The 20999-nt window shown below is 42.8% G+C and overlaps 1 protein-coding gene across 6 annotated transcripts in view; it reads right to left on the bottom strand.

Moving 5' to 3' along the window:
- Window positions 1–20999, bottom strand: part of KCNAB2 (potassium voltage-gated channel subfamily A regulatory beta subunit 2) — a 168143-nt gene that overhangs the window by 10661 nt on the left and 136483 nt on the right. For all 6 annotated transcript variants that reach the window (XM_030222118.1, XM_030222120.1, XM_030222119.1 and 3 more), the window contains 3 exons: window positions 15087–15131; window positions 14957–15000; window positions 14070–14156 (listed from right to left, as the gene is read on the bottom strand). In XM_030222118.1, the coding sequence (XP_030077978.1) occupies window positions 14070–14156; window positions 14957–15000; window positions 15087–15131 (176 nt within the window). The remainder of the gene's footprint in view (window positions 1–14069; window positions 14157–14956; window positions 15001–15086; window positions 15132–20999) is intronic.

Raw genomic sequence — 20999 nt, 5'->3', positions numbered from 1 at the left:
CAGTTTGAAGTAGTACTACCACCGTGCATGACGGGGTGCTTTCCAGCCTGAGTCGTGAACTCTGGACCAACAGTACTATATCATAGCTAATACTAGATCCAACTCCTAGGGGAGGTGGGAGGGTATGTAAGACTAATTGGCACGCTGTCCTAGAAGAACACCTGCTACAGAAAAGTAACTGTTTTCTCCGAGGACAAGCAGGCCATAATAGTCTTACATGTGGGATTCCTAGTTCTCAGCCTCTCTGAAAACATGAGGACAATAGGGACTCACAATGGCAAGTCCAAAAAGTCAATTAACGTGAAACTATATAGTGAGGATGAAGCATTGAAAAGAATAAAACGAGTCCAGGAGGGTACAGTTAGGTTCTAGACCCAAAACAAATTCTGCAAAATTGTTTGACCAAACTGGCTGTTGCATTGGGTATCCTGCTCAAAGCAGTAAAGGGATGTCAATGTGTGGACTGCAAATCTCTTCAACAGAGGATGACCTCAACTGGGCTACTGACACAGCCATGGCTCTCACATTATGAGCCTTGACATAACCCTCTAGAATAGAGATGCAAGATGCATTTACCCATGGCTACCTGTCACACGTCTTAGAATTATCCCTAGCACCCACATGGGATTAACCCTGTGGCCACCTGGAGGGTCTAAGCCCAGCACTGCCCAGGTCTGCCTGAACCTGTGCACGTGTCCCTACACTGGAATACCCTCCATCCATCTGCCTCTGGACAAGTTCTCCCACACGCAAGTTATTTCCCTTGTGGTTTCTAGGGGTTCCACAGTTCCCAGAAAGCACTCACAGAACAAGAACACAAACTGCCAGGATTCTTAGTCAGTCCAGGACACCAGAGCTAAACAACTAATAGTTTATTATCAAAAAAATTAGAACAGTGAAAGGTAAAAGTTTAAACAGCAAACAGGAACAGGTAACAAAAAAAAAAAAAAGGTTTGGTGTTAAATCTAGCTGAACACTTAAATAGTACCTGGGTAGGTCAAGAAAAAGAAACTGCTTACAATATTGAACAGGGCCTCAGGGCAGAGGTCTACTCCCTCCACACTCCCAACTGAGACTGGGGAGTTCTAGTACATTCTGGGCTAGGTCTTTGGCTTCAGGGCCAATCAGGGCACAGAGCATTAGCACTAAGGATGTTTGACCAAGGACACTGCAGGTTACTTTTCCCTTTTGGGGAATGTAGCTAAAAACAAAACAAACCTCTGTTACAGCTATAATTTAGAGGTCAAACACTACCTGCTGGCCAACCACGGGAAATACCCTGAAGGGAAAAGTTGTCATAGGGCAGCAATACTAATCACAAAGCATGGGAGCCCCTTGTTCACCACACTACCACCATCCTGTTGGGATCAAAAGAAACAAAGTTGAGGGGACTGTCTATAGGGCCTAGTCCGCTCCAAGTAAAAGGCCAAGGCTTACTTGCAGTCCAAGGTGTGCAATGCACTTTCACCAGGATGGGCACGTGGTTTGGGAAAGAATGCTGGCAGGGTGATTGACTGGTTAGATGGAACTCTGACACCACCTTAGGAAGGAACTTAGGGTGGGTGCGGAGAACTACCCTGTTATGATGAAATTTCAGGCAAGGTAGATCCGCTACTAAGGCCTGAAGCTCACTGACCCTGACGAGGATGATTTTGAATCCACGCACTTCCTCAGTGGCGAGTCCAATACAGATCGATCCCGGGAGCCCTGCATTATGGCCGGTGCCAAGGCAGGTGGAGACCCACTCGATGCATGTCCACTCTCAGTGTCTGAGAAAGGTCTAGTAGCCATTGGGACCGATTACTCCAATGGCGGTGCAAACGCCGAGGCCGACAGTGAAGTCGACGATTCGGATCTGGATCCAAAAATCTTCTTTTTTCTGAGCATCTTTGGATTCTTTTCTGCATACACAAAGAACATGTTTAGAGAACTGTGGTCTGACCCAAAACACTGGATACACCAGCCCCAAAGATGGTCCTATTGCACCGGGTACAGTGCTTAAAGCCACTTGGAACTTTAGATGACATGGAAGGAAAAATGGCTGAAGCTAAATCAAACAACTCAATGGTGAGGAAAAAAAGGGGCAAGCTCCCCTGAAAAATCTCAATGCTACCCCACTGGTGCTCAGGTCTAAGTAGGCCTTCAGAGCTGAAAAAGACAACTTAAAAATGGAGAAAATAAACTCTAAGAAGGAGGTACATGAAAGGTATACTTCTGTACAAAAAGAAAATTATGAGGAACAAAGCCAAAAATTCCCTTGAGGGAAGGCACCAGCTGAGAAAATAAAACAATGCACTGGGCTCCATGGATGACATCACCTACATGCAAAGGAGCCAACTTTTCAAAATTAATGGGGGTGCTAAGCCCAATGGAAATAACCCTTCCCTGGACAGATACAAGGAATTTTCTCAATATTGGGGGTGCTCAAGCACCCACAGAGTTGGCTCCAATGCCTACATGTAAGACTATTGTGGCCAGCCTATCCTCAGAGGACTATAATAATTTCTGTTAACGAAAATTTCTTAAAGTGGAATGAAAATGATAAGTGATGTAGATTGTGCTTTCAAATGCCTTCAACCTGAGCTGGTGCACTCTTAGTGGTAGCTGGCAGGGATCCTAAGCCCTGCCAGCTGAAGATGACGCTGGAAAACTGCTGACGCCAGCAATCATACATCTTCAACTTTCAGTGCATGGTAGACATTATCTGCTTGTGTTACTGGTTTGGTTTCACATGGAGTAAAAACACCAAGGGGCCCTTTTACTAAGGCATGCCTAAAAATGGCCTGCGCTGGTCCATTTCCTCAGCGCACCTGGAAAAAAAGGCATTTTGTTTTGTGCCAGAAAATAGACACGTGGAAAAATTAAAACCAGAGAGAGTCCACTTTCAGCCTGCGACCTTACTGCCAACTACTCACTTAGTGGTAAGGTCTCGCGTGCTAACCGGGCGGTAAGCGTTCAACGCGTGTAATCTGCCGATTACTGCCAGGTAAGCGCCATGCGGTAGAAAATAGAAAATATTTTCTACTGCATGCTTTACCGCCCGGGGCACGCAGTAACGCCAATTTGATGAGTAGGCGCCTACGTGCCTTAGTAAAAGGGTCCCCAGGTCACGTGGTATTGGTTTGATTTTACACTGAAAAAAGCACGTTATGTGCGTGTGCTATTCTGAGGGCTGTTCTAGATTTTTTTTCCCCCTTATTTGCTGACTTTTTTCTGTTGCTGGGAAATGAGAGCATTTCTTAAACTTAATGCTAAATTTGAACAGTTATAGTGGACTTGTTTGAGTTATTGTTTTGGTTTCACACTGAGAAAAGTACTAACCCCTCCCCCCAGATTCTATATAGCGTGACCGAAATTGTGCACGCAAATCCGGTCGTATTCTGGATTTGTGTGTACAATTTAATTACTTAAGCCAATCAGTGCTGATAATTGCCACTTAACAAGCAATTATTAATACTAATTGACCTGAATTAGAATTTACGTGCACAACTTGCTTGGCGTATTCTGTAAAGTGGTTCGCATAAATTCCAATGCACGCTGCCAAAAGGGGATGTGGCCATGGGTGGGCTGTTGCCATTCCAAAAATCTATGTGCATGGTTACTGAACACACCTGCTTCGTGTCTAACTTAGGCGCCAGTATTTCCACTGAGTTTTTTTACTTGGTGTAAATGGACGCGCCTAGAGTTAGGTATAGGCATGGCCACTAGGTGTATTCTATAAACCGGCTAGGCATATTCTGTAAACCACACCTAAATCTAGGCGCGGTTTACAGAATATGTTTAGGCGGAAATAATTTTGGTGCTGATTTTTCAGGCGCCATATATAGAATTTAGACGTAAGTCATGTGCTATTAGTTTGGTTTTACATTGAAAAAAATGCACCAAGTTATGAGCACGTGATATTCTGAGGGCTGTTCTTGATATATATATTTTTTTGTTTGTTTTGCTCAATAAAAAAAAAAAAGCAAGAACTGAATAAAAACTAAAAATAACATTGTTGACAGAATATAAAATAAGAATTAAAATTACATGTTTGAGCATGAATAAAAACTATAACTAAATTTATTTTTCCTAAATAAAATATCTCTGGGTATTGGTCCTGGAGATCAGTGGTACCTGGATAACTTCCAGTGGCCACTTGAATACCCAGTCCAGTATCCAGATACAGCTCGGTGCTGAATATTCAGGTACAGAAAAACCTGCAGAATCCAGCATTTAAAAAAAAAAAAAACCACCACTGGCCAGCATGGGATAAATATTACCCCACAGTTTCAACGTAACAATTGTTTATCTATAAAAGGTGTTCCCTGATGTTAGCAGTGCAATGAAGCACATGAATGGTTCATATGTCTATCTCATTCTAGTGCAGATCTTTTCAGAGCTTTCGGGCATGCTTGGTAGTCATCTAGTGCTGTCATATGACCCATGTGCATGGCTCTATTATACTGATTGGCTCTACTGAATTGAATGCTACTTTACACTTCATTCCTCACTTTGGGGACCAATGATCAAATTCCCTGTACTGTTCTGAACAGTGCTGAAAAATTAGTGCCAGAACAGAGCGGGGAATTAAAGCCCAGATGATCAAAACTAATAGTATGCAAATTTATGCGCACTATTAGTTTTGATCATTGGGGGACTTCTGTGGGAGGATTGTGCCTGGGCATGCGCTCAAGGCACAATCCTTCCACAGACCAGGCTGGAGGTCCCCTTCCCCCCAGCACGCAAGAGGCTGGAAGTCCAGTGGACCTCCAGCTCCCCTAACCCCTCCCCAGACAAGTTTCCGGTGGACCTCCCAGTTCACTAACACCCCCTCACACCAAAAACACCTTCCCTGGTGGCTCAGTGGGAAACCCTACCCCACTCGCTCTGGTGGTCTAGTGCTCCCCTGAACCTTGAAGATGGAGGAAGGAGTAGCACTCCCTCCTCCTTCCAGCGCCACCTCCAAAATTGTGGCTACACTGGGTGGGGCTTCCATACCATATACAGGGGGGGGGGTGCTACACCACTGGGGGGGGGGGGTTTAGATGCTTCAACACATAACTACTGAATGACATAATATGACTGTCAATGTTTTACTGATATAAATTTAAAAAAAAAGAAAAATAAAGATCAGTATACTGGTTGCAGGTAACATTTTTATTGGCTAACTGAAAATTTGTTGTTCACTGGGTCAGTGTATACTGACCAAGAACGCAAACTGGCTGCTCTTGAAGACTGGTTACTGGGCTTGACACAATGGTTTAACATAGCGTGGTGCGAATTTTGTTATATTCTACTCTAACCAATTCTTTACTCCCTTAAACTAATCAAATATTTTAAGTTAATTTAAACCATAATGCTTTCTACCTAAATTACTGACCTCTATTTAAAGCAGAATATTAAAATTCAAAGATCTGTTTGTGTAACAGTCAAGCACTGTGAAAACATATGTAAGTATGTCATCACAAACACTAGAGGCTCGATATTCAAAGTGATTTCAGTGGGCTGGAGAGGCTCCCGTCTCAGCAAAGAGTAAAAGAACACAAAGCTATACAACTTCTTTTTTAGAAAGTATCCTTTGTTAAAAACCCCCTCATAACATTTGTAGAATGAATACTGCAGTGTTTTGATATAACTCATTAACAGGCCCTTTTACAATGCCGTGGTATAGGCTACCACAGCGCTGGCATGTGTCAATCAGGCACTGCTGCTGGAGCCTAGCGGTAGAGCCTGGCTCCTCTGCATGCCATTTCCGGCGTGCTGGGTTTTTAAAAACATTTTCTGCACTGTGGGCTGACCCTCGGTGGTAATCAAGTAGTACTGCGCACTGCCCAGTTACGTTAGGTTAGCGCGGGGAGCCCTTACCGCCTCATAAGTAGTTGGCAGTTAAGGGTTTGCCTGGGAAATGGCCACACGGCAAGTGGTTAACTTGGTGCATGGCCATTTCCTTTAAAACAAAATGCCTTTTACCTGCTGTGCTAAAAGGGGGTCTCAGCGTATGGCAAACCCGTGCGCCCATGCCACCGCGGGCCTCCTTTAACCAGTGTGGTAAAAGGGGCCCTAATTCAGGCACATAATTAACACTGCCTCCAATATCTGTACTCAGTATGGGGTTATGTTTAGTGACAACGCTAATCGTTAACTGCACATAATTTTACAAAGACAATGGGATAATATTGTTAATGTGGAACACACAAAGGTTACAATGCTTGCAAGGCATACTGCATGTGTGAGTTAACTGGAAGCTGAAGAGCAAGTATTTCTAAACGTCGGCCATTGCATTCCTGACACGACAGGGCTGCCGTGTAAACTAATACATGGCATATGCACGTTTTCAGTACACTGGGTATTGGTTGTGTACTACTGTACCTTTATCAGCACAAGTATGCAGATACAAATACATGTACATACAAATAACTGGAAAGAATGAGAAATAAGTAACTGTACTATGCCGTCTTCTGATTACGTATGTTAGCCGAGATGAGAACAGTCAAGACAGAATTTCCCTGCAATATTACACAAGATGCTTTCTTATAAGATATTGAAAAGTAACTAGAATTGTAAATGTGTTGACGGGTCAATGTGCCTGCCAAATAAAATGCATGTATTGCGCCAAACTAACTTTTAAATGTGTAACCTGTGGTAGAGTTTAAATTTTAGTCATTTTTTTTAAACCAGAAATCCTTGCTCCTATTCTTCCCTGAAATGCAAGTCATGCAGTTTTTTTCGTTAAAGCCAAGGCATAAAACTGTGCCAGAGAGAAGCAAATACAACAACCCCCCCCCCCCCCCAAAAAAAAATATGTATAAATATACATATGTCACCCACACCATATCTAAACTTTCTATTACATGCATTGTCATGTGGTGGCTTACAGGAACTGACTGTTCACCTGTCAGAACTCCAGTAGGTCTCTACTCTCTAGCAGAAAGTTGCTGAATATTAAAAAGATTAGTCACAGATAGAATGGACAATTACTAAAGTTGGGCAAATTAAAAAAAAAAAACAACTCCGAATGTCATACAGTTTTCACCTTGTTGCATAAGAAAAATCTGACTTGCAAAGTTATTATATCAAACTTCTGGAACTTAGTAAAAGGTATGTTACCACACCCCCAGGCATTGCGATATGTTTGTTTTATAGCATATAAATTAAGCTATCCTGACACTGTAATCATTATGCAAGTAGCTTTGTACAGTAAACAGAGGATGGTAGCAAACAACCCAACAGATATTAAATTTATACTCCAGAAAACCAAGACTAGTTACCAGCTTTCATCTCTAAAATTTAGCTCAGGGTCTACCCTGAACTCCCCTTGCATTGAAAACTATTCAGTGTAGCATAAGAAGATGACATTTGACGTATTTTCAAAGCACTTAGCCTTCCAAAGTTCCATAGAAACCCTTGGAACTTTGGAAGGCTAAGTGCTTTGAAAATGAGCCCCAATTAATTATCACCATGGTATCTTTCAATATGTCCTCCTATGGCAATGCACTAACCTGGATGTATTTGAAGTGAACCGCACATGTGCAGCTTTCAACTGAATCTATATACTTTTTTCAGTGTTTTATTGCTTTGTATCTTTGAATATACCTTGAAATGAATAAAACTTAAAAATATGGAAGTTCCTTTTTTTTTTGTTATGATGTATTTGGACACTTTAAGAGATTTCTATTTTGTTCCCTTTTTTAAGGATGTTCTGAGAAACTGATATGATATTTTTTCTCTTTTTTTTTTTTTAGAGCTGTTATGTAATTTTGCATATGATGTATTTCTTTGAACATCTGTTTTTTGTGTTATCTCTCCTTATTCAATAAATACTTCTTTAAATTTCAAAATGAATCTATCAATCTATACACAAGCTTGGGGTACACAGTATCCTTATACACTTTTGAATGTTTGATGTGTTTAATAAGCAACACGTTTTTTTTTTTTTTTTAGTTAAAGGTGCACTCAAAACCACCTGATGAGAATTAATGTGTCTCAGATTACATTTTATAACAGATCTGCATAATTAATGCATAACTCCAGGCATAGAAGCCAGTTCTGTGGGTGCTGAGTATGAGTACAACTCCATCATTATGTCTGGAAGAGGGTAATTTACAGTTTAGCACCTCCACATATTTTGAAACGTTGAAGCCTAGGACTCCGGGAAGACTAAAATATTTCCTTCGAGTTGACTACAGTACGTGGAGTGCTTGCAGGATCACTGGTACAACATACATAAGGCTAGCAAGCACATTTTGCAAAGTAAACTCCCGTGTAGTGTTTCCCTTTGAAAAATCAATTCACGGGATAGGGCTTCAGAAGGAAGGATGGGTATTTTTCGACCACAGATTATGCCACTTTTTTTTTTTTACCAACTTGAGTACTTTTTACTCACAGGTGGTTTGGGCAATTTTCAGCAGGACTCTTCCTGGACATAAATATACTACATCACACATTAGTAACTCTAACATGCGGTTAGAGTTACTAATGTGTGCTACTGTGTTAACATGCATTAATAACTAAACCTTCAATGCATAAAACTGAACCTGTAGTAAAATAATTCACGCTAACAGTGTTAGCGTGTAATAAAGCGATGGCACGCATCAATAACTCTAGCTCATGGTGTTGCTGAAGAAAATTATACTTTGTCAAAACTTTTTTTTTAGTTTAATTTCTTTTGGATTTAGCTCACAAGTTTGTCATTGGTAGCTCAAGGCAAGCTATGAATAGGAGGTATTCCCTTAAGACACAGGAAAAAAAAATGCATAAAATTTAAAAACGAGTGTCTCTTAAATCAGACCGAGCCACGTATCCACATTCCTCTCTAATTGTGAAAAAATTGAAGAGAGCATTCAAAATCATTACATTTGTGTTTCTAACTCATTAGTTATGATTGACAATTATTAATTTATAGATTCATCAGTCATGATGGGTATTGATGCATAGCTTGTGAACTAAAATACTAATGGCCCTGTTTACTAAGGCTAACAATTGGTGTCTCTAGCGTTAGCGCACACTAGTTTTTAGCGCACGCTAAAAACGCTAGTGTGCCTACAGCACGGCTTAGTAAACAAGGCCCTAAATCAATTATATATGTGCATTATAATATGATACCACCTGTAACAATTAAAACTATAGAATAATGTCTGCAACCTCACGTGTTTCCAGCAGATTATTGGTGTAAAAATTTTGGTTGCAATGAATACTTATCAAGGTTTGCCCAACCCTAGTAGATAATCTTCAAGAGTAAACATACATCAAATTCACATTCCTACTGAAGGTCAGGCAGCATCACAGGGGATTCTCATTCCACATTACAGGAATGCACTGAGCTGGTAATGTGTTTGACAAGCAAGTTCACTGTATCCACAATCAAAAATGGCAGTGATGCAGTGTTCCTGCTAATGCAGTCTGCGGCGGTCTCAGCCACTTAAAAAAAAAATGTTAAAAGGCATGCACAGAAGCTAGGAAGAGAACGGAAAATGGTAGATAAGTAAAATAAGGGAAAGGAAGGAGAACTTAAACACATATCAGTTTTGGCTTTTTGCTTTCACTTGCAAGATGTTCTTAATGGACATATACATTTTCCATTATGCATTTTATGGAGAAGTTATGTCACTGGGATAAGAGGATACTAAAAACAAAATATATAATCTGTCCCATAAAATGCCCTTTGGACACGGAGGTCAGTATTTAGACCAGGGGTACTATGTACCTTCTATGATGAATGTTCTTGACTTGGAAGAACTAAATGGGTCCCCTGGTAATAAAAGAAAGATTTAAAAGACCAGATTTTACAGCTGTAGGAATAGTGCAATGATTGACAAAAGGGGCACAGGGCAGGAGGGGGAAGCAGGAGATTGCTGGCAAAAGAATCACCTTTTGAATTACCCTAAATACTTTTAAAACAAGGAAAAGGGGAAGAAGCTTTAGTTTCTTTGCTGGTGGAGCAGAGTACACAAGAAAACAGAATATGTAAAAGTGGTCAGATAAAGAACATTAATGTTAAGTACATAAGTAATGCCACACTGGGAAAAGACCAAGGGTCCATTGAGCCCAGCATCCTGTTGCAAATGTTTATATTTTTAAAGAGATTTTGTGAGCCTGATTTATCAACCTTTTCCTCATGGACAGAGTATGGGAGAAAAGCCTAACAAGCAGATGATCAAACAGCGCTCTAAAATTAGTGCTGGAACAGCGCGGGGCATTATTGGACCTATGATCAGAGATAATGACATGCTAATTTAAGCACGCAATTCTCTCTGATCATAGGGAAGAAGTGCGGGAGGATTCTGCCTGAGCACATCCCGCACTTGTTTCAAAGGTCTGGGCTCTCAAAAGCCCAGACCTGTGAAACACAGGGGCAGGAGGTCCATGGGACCACCAGACCCCAACTACCCCTGCCCTGAGCAAGGCAAAACTGGGGTTGGAGGTTCCGGCAGACCTCTGATCCCCCCCACCCCAGGTTCAGGGAGGGATGGAGATCCGGTGGGTCTCCAGTCCCCCTAACCCCTTCCCTCAGCATTTCTAAGAAGTCCCTGGTGACCCAGTGGGCGACTGACAACCCCCCTCCCAGTGACAGGGGGCTGCAGGTCCGGTGGACCTCCGGTCCCCCCGATCCCCACCCCAATACAGGTTCAGGGGGGCTGGAGATCCTGTGGGTCTCCAGCCCCCCCACCCCAACATTAGCAAGAAGTCCCTAGTGGTCCCGGTGAGCTGCTGTCAATCCCCCCACCCCCTCGAGTTGGAGGAGGGAGGTGGCCTCACCGGATCTCCAGCCATCCCCAAACCTGTGTCGTGGGACCAGAGGTCCGATGGACCTCCAGCCCCCTGTCGCTGGGGGGGGGGGGGGGGGTTTGCTTCATTGGGGGGACTGGGGGCCTGCTAGCATGTAAATGCATGCTGGACAGGGCTCACCATTCCTCCCCGATGGTCTGCAAACCCTAACGCCAGCTCCGAGCTGGTGTAGGGTTTGCAGCGGCCAGCGAGCCAATCTTTGGTGTGCTGGTCGCTGATCATTGGGGATGAATAGGTTTAGCATGCATTTGCATTGTATTTACGCTGAGCCCTGTTCTGCATGTATTAGTATGCTAATTGTGTTCAGAGCCCGCGAGCGTGTTGTTTCACGTGCTCTGATCATGGGACGGTAGCAAACATAGTTGCTAGTATGGCGCTAATAGCCTCTAGTGCCTGTGTTTGCTTTTGATCATCAGGGCATCTACTATAATAAAACACACCCTCAACGTTCTGAGGACACTGACGTCACTGCAGGCACTCACACACCGGTTCATAAGTTCATGGTGGTGAAACCACAACACTCACCATGTCTTCATGCCCCGCCCTTGCGTCACACGTGATGACGTCGAGGGCGGAACACGTACACAAGGCAAATGAATGCATGGGGAGCAGCCTCTGAGGATGTGCCCATCACCCCCCCCTTTCGCCCCCTCACTCCGCCCCTTTAAAGGTACCGCCCCACCCCCCGTCGCCCCCTCTTCCCCTCCCCTTACGCCACTATCCATGGTGATCTAGCGGTACCTGTTCGCTCGGGCAGGAACGAAAGAGGCCCCGCTTTCCTGCCTGGAAGTGCTGCTGCTAGCTGCCCGGCTGCATCGTGTCTGAGTCCGACTCTCGTAGTTTCAAAATGGCCGCCGAGAGTTCAAGCTGGCGGCCATTTTGCAACGCCAAGAGCCGGACTCCCACACGATGCAGCAGGGCAGCTAGCAGCACCACTACGGGCAGGAAAGAGGGGGCTCTTTCTTTCCTGCCCCAACCGAACAGGTACCTCTATACCACCAGGGAGACTAGCGTAAGGGGAGGGGAAGGGACTCCCGTGCCCGCTAGCGCCCATTTCATCAGAGGCAGAAACGGGCCTTTTTTTACTAGTTAGTGAATAAGATCCATAAAGACTAGATGTTGGACAAACACAATTTAATTAAGGGAAAATGTTTCAACGAGTTTTGTAAAGAACACTGAACGTCATTTTAAAAGTAAAAAAAAAAAAAAAAGTGTCAGCATCAGTTTTAGCTGACCACAAAAAGCTTACTACTTGTCCCCCTCCCTCAACCCCTTCCCAACTTGCTGATTTACAAGATATCTATTCTTTTCCTTTTATGATCTTTTTAATTTACTCAAGGTGGGGGCAACTCCATTCCTTGAAAACTACCAACCAATCAGGTTTTTTGGATAACCTTAATAAATATTAATGAGAGAGATTTGCATGCATTGTCTCCAATGTACCCAAATCTCTCATACATATAGTCGTCATTAGGGTTGTCCATTAGACCTTTCTGGTTGATAGTTCACCCCACTCCCAGATTTACTCTACTTCTCGCAAACCTGATTTAAATTTTGCTATCAGATGATGTTCCCAGTTAAAACTAACTGTAAAATCCTTCAAAATCTTCAGCCGTTAGTGTTAGCATATTTAACACCACTCCAGGCCCTAGGTACTCAGCATTGATCCCAAGGACACCAAAGGGAGAAAATCTTTGGTAAAAACAAGTCTGTTCAGAACACTACAGAAAGGAAGATATGCATACTGCATTAGCAGGGAAATTTGTGCTATCTTTTAAGGGTTCTTCCTATTTAGGAGATTTGCTTCTTTAACAAGGACTGGGATTAGATGATTCCAAGAAAAAAAAATCTGAAGTACTGATGAGCATATTCTTCAACAAGTTCTGCTTGGGCCTGCTGTGGAAAGAAGGGTTGACTTATTCTTGCCTATTATATACCAAAAGACTGGAACCTACACAGGTGATGATCAGCTTGGAATAATCAAATGTAGATATCATACATGAGTTTTTGCACAATCAGGCTCATTTTCAAAAGAGAAGGATGCCCATCTTTCTACACAAATCGGAAGATGGGCATCCTTCTCACAGGGTCGCCCAAATCGGCATAATCGAAAGCCGATTTTAGGCGTCCCCACTGCTTTCCGTCGCAGGGACGACCAAAGTTCACAGGGGCGTGCCAAAGGCGGGACTTGGGCGTGCCTAACACATGGACATCCTCGACCCATAATGGAAAAAAAAGGGCATCCCTGACGAACACTTGGACGACTTTACCTGGTTCTGTTTTTTTTACGACCAAGGCACAAAAAGGTTCCCGAACTGACCAGATGACCACCGGAGAAAATCGGGGATGACCTCCCCTTACTCCCTCAATGGTCACCAACCCCCTCCCACCCTCAAAAAATATCTTTTAAAATATTTTGTGCCAGCCTCAAATGTCATACTCAGGTCCATCACAGCAGTATGCAGGTCTCTGGAGCAGTTTTAGTGGGTGCAGTGAACTTCAGGCAGGCGGACCCAGGCCCATCCCCCCCTACCTGTTACACTTGTGGTGGTAAATGTGAGTCCTCCAAAACCCACCACAAACCCACTGTACCCACATCTAGGTGCCCCCTTCACCCGTAAGGGCTATGGTAGTGGTGTACAGTTGTGGGTAGTGGGTTTTGGGGGGGCTCAGCATACAAGTAAGGGAGCTATGTACCTGGGAGCAATTTCTGAAGTCCACTGCCGTGCCCCCTAGGGTGCCTGGTTGGTGTCCTGACATGTCAGGGGGACCAGTGCACTATGAATGCTGGCTCATCCCACGACCAAAGGGCTTGCATTTGGTCATTTCTGAGATGGGTGTCCTTGGTTTCCATTATCGCTGAAAATCAAACGACCAAGTCTAGGGACGACCATCTCTAAGGATGACCTAAATTTCAGGATTTGGGCGTCCACGACCGTATTATCGAAACGAAAGATGGACATCCATCTTGTTTCGATAATACGGGTTTCCCCGCCCCTCCATCGGGACGTTTTGCAAGGACGTCATCAGCAAAACTTGGACGTCCCTTTCGATTATGCCCCTCAATGTATTTTTAAATGTAAAGACCATGTGATGAGAACAAGTTTAATAAAAAGGCTCTGAAGATTTGAGGACACATTATCCACTTTCTAATGCAGAAGACTAATGGGAGGTAAGCAGGAAATGCACCAGTTCCCTCAGCTGCTGTTCTAGTCATAACATAACTTCTACAAATATACATGTGTATACACAGAAAATCTTTCCAGCTCCTAAGAGATTTATTAAATTTAGTAAGGTCCTACCTTCCATCGGCGTGTTAGGGTCCGGTCTGTTTGCAAAGACTACATCTACATACTCTAACTGCAATCGTTCTAAAGATGCCTTCAAACCTAGGAGTTAGTAAATAGAAAATTGACTTATTTTTATTACATGGTTTCTCCCATGAGATAAAGGTACCATTTCACAAGCAGAGAAAAAAAATTCAACAGTTGTCCCTGATGACTCTAAATGCACTTGGCTTTCTTCAGCAATGGCCTCTCTGGTCCCATTCAGGTAATTATTAGTTTGAAAAATGAGAAAAAAAAGTGGAAAAACAAATGTTGGTATTGAAGTGTCATTTTTACTGATCTGTAGTAAAGGCATGGCGATTACCTTGATATTCTGTTGTCCTGTGGATCTTAAGATAAACTATTATGATCTGATACATTCTTCAGTAGATCAGTTGACACATAAATACTTCAAATTCTAGACGATATATAGATCTTATCAGAATTGTCTCATCTGTACTAATCAGAACACTGCCAGGTTTAGTCACCCCACAGTGAAGAAGATTTGCAAAAATGATTTTTATATATCAAGCCACATCCCTAGAAAGGGAATTCTTACAATAGAGGGATGAGTATTATGTATCCATTGAAAAAAGGGTGATGGATACATGGAACAGCCTTCCAGGTGAGGTGGAAAGGATAAAACAGTAGAAGAATACAAGAAAGCCTGAGATAAGCACCGAAGGATCCCTTATGGTGAAATGTTGGGAGACAGAGCTACTGAGGTCTTTGGAAATGTACCAGGAAATAAATTGGGGCAAGGAGATATGATGGCAGGTAAAGGCTGCAAGGTGTGTGTGTGTGTGTTAAAACATATCCAAATACAACTAGAATACATTTTCAACAAAGTCAAAATGTCTTACCTTCTATGATATGCTTTCTAGACAGTCCCCTCTCAGTCTCTGCTCTAAAAATCATAAAAATAGTTACAGTATATGCAACATATCATCCAGAACCAGAAAGAACCAGAAAACACAAATCTGTATTACATACTTTCCTCCCCAGAAGATTTTAGTAGTTATGACCAGGCTAGACCGTCTGTGAAGAAGAAAGAAATACTTTATATTTCTCACAATCCAACTTTAATTTTTAATTTACTCACACTTTTAACTTTTCACCCTTTGCATTTAAATAGTTGAAATTACAATTCTTAAATACATATGGAAAAAAAAAAAAAAAAAAAAAAAGAGTCTGATTTTCACCAGTCTCAGTAGCAATGACATCTTTGTTTCACTTGCCAGTTTCTTCCTGCCTCTGTTGGATTTCCAGCTCAATTTGAACAAAGACTGGAAACTGGCACTCTGTGCTGTTATTCAAACTATCCAGCATGGCTTTGCTCTATCTGATATTCAATCCCAATGTATTTAATCCAATTATCCTAATAGACTTCAGCTAGTAGCAGGCACCAGCAGGGGTGTATCTGAAAGTCGGCGGTAGCGGGAGCCGAAGCCAGAGTGAGGGGGCACATTATAGCCCCCCCCCCCCGCCGCCGCCATTTCCAACCCCCCCCCCTGCTGCCGTGGGTACCTTTGCTGGTGGGGGACCCCAACCCCCACCAGCCGAGGTCCGCTTCCTCCTGCCGCTGCGAGGTTTTTTTAAGTTCTTCATCGGGATTCGTCCTCCGTCACTCTGTGCTGCTGTTCAAAGAAGCTGCTAGCTGAATGCAGTTTCGGACTGAGTCTGATGTCGCTGCTGCACGTTGTACGTGCAGGACGTCAGACTCATGTACAACGTGCAGCAGCGACGTCAGACTCAGTCCGAAACTGCATTCAGCTAGCAGCTTCTTTGAACAGCAGCACAGAGTGACGGAGGACGAATCCCGATGAACTTAAAAAATCTCGCAGCGGCAGGAGGAAGCGGACCTCGGCTGGTGGGGGTTGGGGTCCCCCGCCAGCAAAGGTACCCACGGCGGCAGTAGGGGGGTCCAGGGCGAAATCTGCGGGGGCCCAGGCCCCTGTGGCCCCACGCAGATACGCCCCTGGGCACCAGACTCCATCCAGAACCCTACAATCATGGGCATTAAATCTGATCGTCAGATGTTGCCATTGAGTACGACTATGATTAGGTTATTGGGCCAGACCAGCAATGGAATTTTTCTATATTGTATACTGCTACATGATGGTAATGAAGGCTAACAGGATTTTTTTTGAGTCAGCTGTCATGATAGACTATTCACATGCAAAGTTCACAAGTACAACTGCCCCCCAAAGTTTACATGCATATTATACTGGCTAAATCTGGCAGGGAAATTGTATTGCCAAATATTATGTGGAAGAGCAGTGGTCCAAGCTGAAAGATGTTATGAATACAACAATAGATCTTTATACATGGAAAGTAAACGAAAATAAGAGAAACAGGAAGACTAGATGGTTCTCCAAACAAGTAACAAAAAAAAAAAATAAGGGAGAAAGAGGCTGCATTCAAGAAATACAGACAAACGTGACAAGAGGATTACAGAAAAGATTACTGGATTAAACTCAGAGATGTGAAGAGGGAAATACGGCTAGCGAAAGCGGAAGAAAAAATGGGGAAAGGAGAAAAGCTAGGAAAGGATTTGTAAGACTGAAAGATACTGAGAATGGCTGTATGGAGAGTGATGAGGATAAAGCGAAGGTGCTAAACAACGTCTCTTCGGTATTCAAAGAAGAAAATCCTGCAACCAGATGATCAAAAGCAAACGCGGGTGCTAGAGGTCAATAGCGCCCCTACTAGCGCCCACATTTGCTTCCGCTCGATGATCAGAGCTGGACAGCGTGTGAAACAATGTGCTCGCCAGTTCTGAGTGGCTAATTGCATGCAAATGAGAGTCTCCCACATTCCTCCTTAATGATCAGCGGGCAGTGTGCCAAATAAGAGCACTGCTCCTGTTGCGAACCCTAATCCAGATGGGAGCTGGCATTAGGGTTTGCCAGCAAATTGTTTGTGAGGCCCCACTTGCAGTATCGTGTTTTGGAGGCTGTATCTTGCTAAGGCGATAAAAAGAAGTGAAGTCATTCAGAGAAAAGCGACAAAATGGCATGAGGTTTATGCCAAACAAGCGGAAGAAATCCAAAAAGACCAGACTGAAATCACAGATGGTAAGAGCACCAAAAAAAGTTTTATTAGGACCCTACACGGTTCGTGTTTCGGCCGAAAAGGCCTTCTTCAGGTTATTCAAGTGTAACATTATTATTTAACTAGTAAAAAAGGCCCGTTTCTGACACAAATGAAACGGGCACTAGCAAGGTTTTCCTTGGCTCCCCTGCAGTCACCCATGTCCAGTGACCCCCTGCAGCCACCCATGTCCAGCGACCCTCCTCTCTCCCCTGCCCCCCCTCCAGCCACCTCCTCTGGACATGGATCAGCTGTGAGGCATGTTCCCCCCCCCCCCCCAGGTTCTGGTTGACATCATAATGGCTACGGTGATGTCAGCCTGATCTACGGAGCCTAGCAGACCAACTCGGAATGAGCCACGGTCCCAGGCAGCAAGTCAGAACGTTGGAGGTGAGAATTATTATATAGGATTATTTTCTTAATATATCTTGTTTAGTTTTTACTTTTATTTTCATTTCAACACATATCAATTTACATCACATATAATTTTAATATGGTTTATAAGGTTGAACTGACATTTCCATATTTATAGCCATATATTTTTAATATACATATTTCTGTATGCGTCTCTGGACGGTTGAAACAGCATTACCATATTTACATGGTTTTTGCCTATGTTATGTAAATTTGTCCTCATTGCTATTTTTATTTCAGATTATTTCAAATGTTGCATCCTCAGTTATCTTTTATAATGGTTTGTGATATTACATGTGTTTAGATTTTTATGGTTTTAATTGTATTTTAATGTCACCATTATACATTATATACAGAATTTCGCATGAAATACTTTTATATGTGTTTTATATATATGTTATATTTTGTTTTAGACCCCTGAAGAAGGCCTTTTCAGCCGAAACACGGACAGTGTAGGGTCCTAATAAAACTTTTTTGGTGCTCTTACCATCTGTGGTTTCAGTCTGGTCTTTTTGGATTTCTTCAGCTTGTTTTGTGCGTTTGGCATTTTTTTTGCGGGAGATTTGGACTCTCTTTTTGTTGTTCTCTGAGGTTTATGCCACAAGACCCTGGAGGTAAGCAGAGACAGGGTGATATGATACAGACATTCAAATATTTGAAAGGTAATAATCTACAAACAAGCCTTTTCCAGAGATGGGAAGGTGGTATAGAACTAGAGGTCACGAACTGAGGTTGCAGGGAGGCCGACTGAGGAATAATGTCATAAGTACTTTTTCATAAAGAGGGTGATAACCTGGAATCCCCTCTCGTGGGAAATTCTCTCTCGTAACGAAATTAAAAAATACATAGGATAAACACAAAGGAATCTTGTGATGACTTCTACGGCCTGTGTCCTGGGAGTGGCGGGGACCGATCAAGTATGAGTTTCTCTTGTTGGGCAGACTGGATGGACCGTGCAGGTCTTTATCTACTCTATCATCTTACTATGTCCCGTTTCATAATCTCAACTAAAACGTGCTCTTGGGAACAGATTTCTCCTTAATCCAAGTGACAGTCTGTGCTGTTAGCTAAATTAAGTGAGGGCACTATTCAGACCACTTTTTCACATGGGCAAATTGGTATTAATTGGAATACCTTAGTATAGTGGTTCCCAAACCTAGGCTACACTTTTCCGCTTAGGTCTTCCAACCCCCCTACCTTTTGCTGGCAGGGATGCCCAAGTCCTCCCAGCTGAAGAAGTCCCCTACCTGAGGCCCAAGCGTTCCCAGGATTGCAGGCATAAGCAGCTGAAAAATACCATCAGCTTCCAAGTTCTTCAGGCAGCATGGAGCTCGGGCCTCGGACCTCTTCAGCAAGTGAGGCTTTGGCATCTTGCTAGCCCGCAACAATTTTGGAGGGAGCTGTAAATATGCTGCGGTACACCAGGGTGCCAAGGAGCACAATTTGGGAACCTGTGCCCTAGTTATTATAGCTAAACAAGTTTTAGGCCTTTTTTATTTTTCGTTTTATGTTAAGCATTAATCTGCACTTTCGAGAGACAGGGGGATGGATGGGGGTGGGGGGCACAAATCACTGTCAGACCAATAACCAGACCTGTCCCTTAAAGGGATGCAGGCTTCAGGGTGACTTGGCCAAAGCAGAAACTTTTGAGATGGAAGTGAAGAACTGTAGTGGATTGGTGGTTTATATATAATTCTAAATTAACAGATGTCTTCAACTATACAGTTCTTCCATGTGGATTGCTACAGTATCTGGTCCACTGGCATTAAACGAAGGATGGGGGCTAATATTACTTCAATTTGTCCCATTCCCTCAAAGTGCAGTAACTGAAGCTTCCATGGTAGATACTAAATTCAGTCCAAACCAGTGGCATAGCTGAGGGGAGGGGGCCTTTGGGGTCTGGGCCCTCCTACTTTAGGCTCAGCCCCCCCCCCCCCCCCCCAAAAAAAAAAACTGCAGCACCAGTTAAATGGATGGCGGTGATGCCAAAGTTCCACCATCCAAAGAAATTCGCTGCTGAGCTGCTCCCCTCCTCCTCGTGCCATTGCTGTAAGGCCACCTGCCCCTCCCCCCCCCCCAAATCAGAGAGCTGGCTACGCCCCGATGCAAACACGAGGTTTCTTTATTTTTAGAGGTTGCAGATTTTTCTTCTAGTGGTCAGGATTATTTCCTTGCACAACACACAAAGAAAACGTACATCTCATGGACAAAATTCTTCTTCATTAAATCAGTGTCCATCTGCTCCCACATTAAGATTTCATGCAACTGTGTAATGCTATCAGGTTTGCTGTAGCACATAGATAATAAATGACACCACTCTTGTACCAACCCAGGTCATTATAATATAATGAAGCAATTACTACAGGATAATGGGAATTTAAGCTCCATAGTTTTAATGAATATTTCCAATGGAAACCCAGGCTAAGCTGCAGGCAAACACGTTTTCTGAAAGACTAGTACTGGGATCATGTTTTATGAAGCATCAATGTTTTTATTAACTCTTAAGAGGGGATGTATATTAAAAAAAAGGCACTTTCCATGAAAAAAACACTCTACTTAAATATGCTGCATTTTTTAAAAATCAGTTTGGTATTTCATATTGTAACGAAGTTCCTATTATATGATTCCAGGTTGGGCTGGCATGAAAGGCTTTCATGTTCTTGTAGGAAATGACTGGATAATATAATCAAGAGAAATGGTCCTTTCTATACTGCTTTTTCCAAGTACTTCTCCATCTTTTGACCACATCTTGATCAACAAAAAATTGAAATCATTTTCAATGTTGCAAGAACAATTCAATATAAATTCCAATCAATACTTCCTTTCCCATTTTGTAAGTTTTTGCTAGCTGAAGTCAGCAAGAAAGAAAACATGCTTTTGTTAATTAGCCTCTTAAAACATAATCCTCTGTTTCTTTCCTAGCAACCCTGATCAAGCTGCATTGTCATCCAAACCATGGACTAATACACATGGGTCTTGGGGTGGGGGTTGGTTAAGGTAAAAGAGCCTCAAACAAGCCTGGTCTTCAGCATACCCAAAATGAATATTCATATGCGAATTTGCATCTATTTACATATTTGGTCTCTGCTGAAAACCAGTCCTTGTCAAAGGTCTTGGCAAATTGATGAAACCCTCAGTAAATTAACATTTGGCTTGGACTGGAAAACCTTTGCTCTGTTTTCCTCTAGACAACCTGTTAAAGTAAAAAAAGATTATTCTAAGGGTTGCTAGGTCAGGGAATGGCATTACCTGCTTATTGTTAACTCATACTACTAATCTGTATTTTTTTTTTTTTGATGTGAAAAATTTTTTATTCAACAATACAATAACAGTTTGATACACATAACAGTAGCCACCTGACCACAAAACTCTCACATTCAAAGCTACCAATATTTGACA

Source organism: Microcaecilia unicolor, chromosome 13, assembly GCF_901765095.1.
Source record: "Microcaecilia unicolor chromosome 13, aMicUni1.1, whole genome shotgun sequence".
In the NCBI taxonomy this organism is placed as follows: domain Eukaryota; kingdom Metazoa; phylum Chordata; class Amphibia; order Gymnophiona; family Siphonopidae; genus Microcaecilia; species Microcaecilia unicolor.
This window is presented reverse-complemented; position numbering and strand designations above follow the sequence as displayed.